The sequence below is a fragment of the Biomphalaria glabrata genome, chromosome 8 (assembly GCF_947242115.1).
Source record: "Biomphalaria glabrata chromosome 8, xgBioGlab47.1, whole genome shotgun sequence".
NCBI lineage: Eukaryota > Metazoa > Mollusca > Gastropoda > Planorbidae > Biomphalaria > Biomphalaria glabrata.
In genome coordinates this window covers 4,212,313-4,219,351 of record NC_074718.1, presented here as the reverse complement: position 1 = coordinate 4,219,351, position 7,039 = coordinate 4,212,313, and the positions used below count along the sequence as shown (strand labels likewise).

Sequence of the window (7,039 nt, the reverse complement as noted above, 5' to 3'; positions counted from 1 at the left end):
TAGAATAGCGGCTCAAAGGGAGGCCACGTTGAAGTCAAGAGTTCTGTTTCCCTTGGTAACGTCCACCACCACCCTCACCACCTGTAACTTTTGGATCTTAGCCCTGCTGTTTGTAAACAGTGATTTGTAACGGAACCTGATGCAGGACGACTGGATTTACCTGGTAAGAATGGTTTAACTTGTATGATTCTACAAGGATCTAATGATGTCCACTGAAGTAATTAGCTTTAAGAGTTTTATCATTATGGAATTCTTTAAGTCTCTCTTCTTATTAAGTCTATTAATCTAATTCATTTATTCATTCTCTCTCTCTCTCTCTCTCTCTCTCTCTCTCTCTCTCTCTCTCTCTCTCTCTTTTCTTATCTACATCGCTCACACTTGATCCTTGATTCTAGAGCTCATTTTTTCCTTTCTTTCATATCTCTCTCTTCTCTACCTCTCTCTCTCTCTCTCTCTCTCTCTCTCTCTCTTGTCTCATTTCTCCAATCATTTTTTTCTTTTCTCTCTCTCTCTTTATTTGAGTTTATATCAAACCAGAGTGTTCACCGTGTGACCAATTAGCTAGTAATCTTTTTTTTTTTACCAAAGATATACATATAGTGTCAATGTTCCATGAAAATCGTTAGAGACGTTTTCGAGATCCATGTCCATCCACCCTCCACCCGGACAGTGTCCGTTCTCACATAAGTTGGCCAGATAAATAGGAATTGTAATTTAAAAAATTGAAAAAAAAATTCTTTACCTTCTCCGGCATGTTCTTAGTCCGTTTTAATTTTTTTAAGTTTTGTTGGCACTATCCCATCATGCAGCAGAGATTAATCCACCATGATAGTGAAAGTAACTGCTTGAAGACTCAATGAACTGATTTGTGCTTTAAGCAACATTATAATAGGTTTCTAGAGACTACTATTTCACTGCTTCTTAAGACTTACCAAAACCAGCAGACTAAAAAAAAAAAAAGTACTCAGAATGGCAAACAAATTCCTCTTGCCAGTATATGAAAAGGGAAGGGGGTGCAAACGTAGTAATACAGTGATAACAAGGTTACAAAGACAGTTTGTGTGGAAACACAAACTCAAAATCGGCCCCCGAAGTGGTCCACCCAGGCAGGTAAAAAGGAAGGTAATTCAATATTTTCAGAAAGAACATCAGAATGAAATTCTATCAAAGACAAATGACAGAGAAGAATGGAGAAAGAAGGTTGACAGATCTTGTGTGGTGCCCCAGCGGTCCAGCAGACCGAAGGATAGGTGAAAGTGATTGTGAAGTTAGATGTGAACCTGATGTCTTATAATGAATATCTAATTGATCTAATAGTTTTGTAAAGGGTCAATCTCTTATTCAAATCCTCAAGAAAAAAAAATGTCCGTAAAAAAAATAAAATTTCCTTTAGTTAAGTGTTCTATGGTTATAATACTCCGCTGCAGTTCACGCGGTAATATGAAAAACTACTTATTAATTGTTGTTTTAAATTATGTCCAACTTATATGCATACTAAATAAAAAATATTTCTCTTAAAAAAAGAAAACATTTTTGTGTAAATGTAGTAGTATGTATGACAGAACATATTTAACTTAGCAATGTATTTGTAAAAGAAATAATTTTCAGACAAAAAATCTAAAACCATTTGCAGAAATGTGTTCAAAATATGCTGTATAGCAATTCCCCCCTACTAAAGAGACTCCAGTGTTAGTTACTATTAATAGTGAATAGTTGTAAAAGTGGTGTATTTTAAAAAAAAAAAACTGCTTGCATAAGGGATTTAAAAAATTAGATTTTTCGCTTTTAGAAAAGAAAAAAGTAGCCGTTGCATCAGAACTTTGAATGGACTAAAATATTAAAATGGCGGATTTTAATTATCTTTTCTAGTTTACGAGATCTAAACGGGACGGACGGACAGACATACTATTCAACGAGATTAAATTAGATACTAACGTTAACATAGCAGTAGATATTATAATTCGATTTTAAATATAATTAGATATTAGCAGGGACGGATTTACGACAGTGGCGGCCCCAGGGCAGAATGTTTATGGAGGCCCGTACACTCTTTTCGAAACCTTCAATCAGGGGCGTAACTAGGGATTTGGGGGCCCGGGGGGATTGACCTCTTTGGGGGCCCCTTGCATTTTGACATTCGACATATGACATGGAATAATGTACGCAAAAATATATAAGCCCCAAATCAAATTGGTTCAGTATATCAGTAAACTTAACAAAAAGTAATCAAGACTCTTTTAATGAATAAAAGCTTTGTTTATTAGTTAAATAATGCACAAGTGACAAATCTCAATTGATATCGCTTCACGTCGTGCATTCTGTGCATCAAAGACATCTATAACATCAACTACATCGATACTTTCTAGTATTTGTGACTTCACTGACATTAAAGCCATGATAAGCCTTTCTTGTGTAATTGTGCTCCTGAGATAGCTTTTGATGAACTTGAGCTTTGAGAATGATCTCTCACATGACGTAATGGAAGTGGCCTGAGTTAGCAGTATTCGGAGGAGGTTGCAAAGTTTGAGCACACGTAATTACCATATGAAGCCTGTTTCCTCAATATGTCTATTGGTGATTGTATTACTGGTTTGTTGATGAAAAGTGCTCGTGCATCAATGACATCATACAAACAGGAAAAGTAGCACAGTTTGTCATAAGCGGGTCTTCATCTAACAGGTGTCTTGGTTCAAGAAGAAACCCAAAGGTATCCATTTTCTTTCCAGCCTTTGGAATCTGCCCTTCATCTCCATATGAAATCTGTCCAGCACTTCTGCCGCAACACGTTTGAATTGCAGTTCTATTGACAGTCCTACATTAAAACTCAACTTCCCATCAAGTCTTTTCTTTCTTCTATAGCTTTTATATAGCGTTACTTTCATGCTTATAGCATGCTCAGAGCGCTTTGGTCCAATCTAGAAGTTGGTTTTCCGTTCTGCCTTTAGGCGCTCAGTAAACGCAACTCTGCCCGAGTCGGGTGTCGAACCTCGAGTCCCCTTCTAGGTAGCCAAGACAAGCCAAGTTCAAGCGCACTTAGCCTCTCGACCACGCTTCCCACAGGGATTACAGGGAATCCATAGTATTCACTACCTTCTTTTGCTTTTTTGATGGATTGGGTTTTTGTCAGTTTCTCATCATTTTGCAGAAAGCATGAAAGGGTACTAATTTCTTTAGCAGCTTTCCATATATGCAGTCCAGACTTTTGTAGTTTCTTCCGAACTATATTAATTGGGAGCAAGAGCTTTGACCAGAATTCAAGATAAGCAAAAAATTCTTAATTTCCCACTGCATGAAGAAGATTCTGTCCTAATATTATATGGTACTACGTCATTGTTGGTTGTTTATGTTTTGTGCGCAAGCAAAAGGATTCAGAGCATACAAAAGTGGGAAAGATCCATATCTCGTTATGCTCGAGTATAGAAATACTCCGATAAGTGGACTGCCGTATTCACCATCACAACTGGTGACGAGTAGAAGACTCAAGGAATCATTCGAACTGATCCCAAACTTTTGAAACCATCGGTAGCTGAAAATGCAGAGACATAACTCAACGAACGACAGATGAAAAGCAAAGTGAAATACAATGCAAAAGCAAGACTACCTAAAGATTATTCTGTCGGAGAGTTCGTCTAGGTCAAACATGGCAGAAAGCAGTTGTCATAAAAAACATTCAGCACCCAGATCTTACATCATAAAGACAAACGGAATAACATACAGAAGAAATCAACGCTTTTTGAATAAGAGTTTCGATGAAGACATCTCTGGGTACTATGATACCGATGGAGACAATGAACTGCAAACTGTTGGAACAAACGAAACAGACAGTTATAGACCAACGTCTAGAGAACTTGTTGTGCCAGTCAAGACAACCAGAAGTGGACGAATTGTTAAAGTTCCTAGTAGACAGGGCCGGCCTTAGGCCACTGCAGCCTATGCGGTCGCAGTGGGCCCCGCGCTTTCATAGGACACGCGCTAATTCTAAGTGTACATTATTAAATTAAACCATTATAAAGTATATAAGATAACAGGGTTTTCGTGACCTCCTGATTTTCCAGGGCCTCCAGGAAATCTCATGAAAAGGCAAAATATACGATAAAGTCCTGAACTTTTTTAAAATTTATTCAAATCTCCTGAAGAATAGACGAAATTGACATTTTGGGGTGCCAATAAATAAAAAGTGGCATTTCGAGCTTTCATTTGATAAAAATGTATTGCAAAGACGAAAGTAGGCCTATTTTCTAATTCAAAAAAAATAATATTGACATTATGCTCATCCCTACCCAGACTAGGCCCCGCGCGATCAGTTTTGCATAGGGCCCCCAAATGGTAGATATCACTCTTAAGAACTTTAAAAGGAAGGGTGTGATAATAACTTCAAAAGGAAGGATGTGCTAATATTATATGATATTACGTTATTGTTTGTTGTTTGTGTTTTGTGCGAAAGCAAAAGGATTAGATGGAAATAAAAATAGAGTTTCCATTGGATTGATGAAAGATGAATAGAGGGGTAATAACTCGAGTGTGAAGTTTAATTCTGAAATTATAGACGCCAAACCCGAATAATGGACTATTCTTGCATTATTAAGAATAACTTTTGGATCTGTTATACTCGATTCTGTAAATTTTGCTTCAAGGTCAATTAGTGTAGCCATAAAATACTCGCCATTTAGATCTATTATTAGTAAAGGTAACAAGATACCTGGAATTCGCTGTATATCATGCAGTTTTATTCGTGGCAACAAAGTTTAAAATGTAAAACTAACTTTAAAAAAAAGTGGGAAAAAATATTTTTAAAATGTCAACAAAGTCAACGTACTGATAGACCTAGATCTAGGTTTAGTCTTTGTGATAAATTTTTAATCCATAAATATTGAAAAAAAAGACACCCGTTAACACTATTTGTCAATCAAATATATTAATTTATGTATTTACAAATAAATTTCGGACACCCATTTGGGGGCCCCCCCTAGGTGGGGGCCCGGGGGGATTTTAAATTTCTCCCCCCCCTCCCCCCCCTTAGTTACGCCACTGCCTTCAATAAAAATTCACTTATTCTTAATAAAAATATTTATATCTAAAAGCATGCCAAATTTTAGAAGAAAGAAAAAAAATTACATGTAATTGTACATTCAATATCTTTTTAATTATTGTTTTAGAAAAATATTTAATATGTATATTTTAGTTTTTAAAAAAATGTGTATATTTTTGAATTTCTGGAAGTTAAGGTCCAGGGTTGACGCAATACCGTAAATGCGGAGCTGTATGTATACAGGGTGACCCAGAATTAGGTGTACAGTTACTAAACTACCCTTTACATGACTGAATTTTCTTGCTTAGTAGTACCAATGTAAAAGATATAAATCTTCCTTACATACATTGTTGTTGTTTTTTTTTGACGGTACGCACCGGTACCGGCACCTTTTTGAATGTGGGGAAAAACTATTAGGCTACTTTTATTGTATTTTAACGTTTATTATTAAGTTATTAGTAATTAAAAGTTAGGCAATCCATCTCTGAGTACCGCCACTTAATCACTGAGTACCGGCATCTATTTTTTTTTTACAAAAAAAGCACTGCTTACATGAATAGGTTTTTTCTTACTAATTGCAATTTATTTTATTATGTAATGAATAAAAAGTGGCGCGGTGGCTGAACGGTAAAGCTTCGCTTCCAAACCAGAATCCCGGGTTCGAGTACTCTGGTAAGACTGGGATTTTTAATTTCGGGATCTTTTGGGCGCCTCCGAGTCCAACCAGCTGACCTGACACTAGTTGGGGAAAAGTAAAGACGGTTGGTTGTTGTGCTGGCCATATGACACCCTCGTTAACCGATGGCAACAGAAACAGATGACCTTTTCATCATCTGCCCTAAAAGGTCTAAAAGGGGAACCTTACTTTAATGATTTTTAAATCGCATTCAGCTCACATTACGGAGTGTCCTGCTGTAGAGATTGGGAAAATATTGCAGTGTTGAGGGAGGACATTTTTGAGCATCTGAGATTAACCTAAATTATTTACTGTTAGCAGGAAGAACCAATTCAGCAGGAAGAACTAATTCAACAGGAAGAACCAATTCAACAGGAAGAACTAATTCAACAGGAAGAACCAATTCAGCAGGAAGAACTAATTCAACAGGAAGAACCAATTCAGCAGGAAGAACTAATTCAACAGGAAGAACCAATTCAGCAGGAAGAACCAATTCAGCAGGAAGAACCAATTCAACAGGAAGAACCAATTCAACAGGAAGAACCAATTCAGCAGGAAGAACTAATTCAACAGGAAGAACCAATTCAGCAGGAAGAACCAATTCAACAGGAAGAACCAATTCAACAGGAAGAACTAATTCAACAGGAAGAACCAATTCAACAGGAAGAACTAATTCAACAGGAAGAACTAATTCAACAGGAAGAACCAATTCAGCAGGAAGAACCAATTCAACAGGAAGAACCAATTCAGCAGGAAGAACCAATTCAACAGGAAGAACTAATTCAACAGGAAGAACCAATTCAGCAGGAAGAACTAATTCAACAGGAAGAACCAATTCAGGAGGAAGAACTAATTCAACAGGAAGAACCAATTCAGGAGGAAGAACTAATTCAACAGGAAGAACCAATTCAGCAGGAAGAACTAATTCAACAGGAAGAACCAATTCAGGAGGAAGAACTAATTCAACAGGAAGAACCAATTCAGGAGGAAGAACTAATTCAACAGGAAGAACCAATTCAGCAGGAAGAACTAATTCAACAGGAAGAACCAATTCAGGAGGAAGAACTAATTCAACAGGAAGAACCAATTCAGGAGGAAGAACTAATTCAACAGGAAGAACCAATTCAGGAGGAAGAACTAATTCAACAGGAAGAACCAATTCAGGAGGAAGAACCAATTCCCCGCTGTTCTAATCTCGAATTTTCAAATAAATAGTCTATGTGATAACTGTGAACCTACTTTTGGGCCGCCAGTGTATATTGCAAGCACGATACAAGAAGACACATCTTATTTACGGACAGTGTCACCAATCGAAAGATTTAAAATATTGTCGG

General features: G+C 37.0%; 2 protein-coding genes across 4 annotated transcripts in view; one reads left to right on the top strand and one right to left on the bottom strand.

Annotated features, from left to right (window-relative positions):
• The window catches only part of LOC106054707 (serine-rich adhesin for platelets-like), a 116,645-nt gene extending 115,682 nt beyond the window's left edge, over window positions 1–963 (bottom strand). The window contains exon 1 of one of the 3 annotated variants that reach the window (XM_056037346.1): window positions 743–963. In XM_056037346.1, the coding sequence (XP_055893321.1) occupies window positions 743–754 (12 nt within the window). In that variant the 5' untranslated portion in view covers window positions 755–963. The remainder of the gene's footprint in view (window positions 1–742) is intronic. The other 2 variants (XM_056037348.1, XM_056037349.1) reach the window with 2 other exon arrangements.
• On the top strand, window positions 826–6,920 carry LOC129927708 (probable serine/threonine-protein kinase kinX). The gene is made up of 2 exons (XM_056038035.1): window positions 826–837; window positions 6,027–6,920. The coding sequence occupies exons 1-2, from the start codon at window positions 826–828 to the stop codon at window positions 6,918–6,920; spliced, it is 906 nt and encodes a 301-aa protein (XP_055894010.1).
• The last annotated feature ends 119 nt before the right edge of the window (window positions 6,921–7,039 follow it).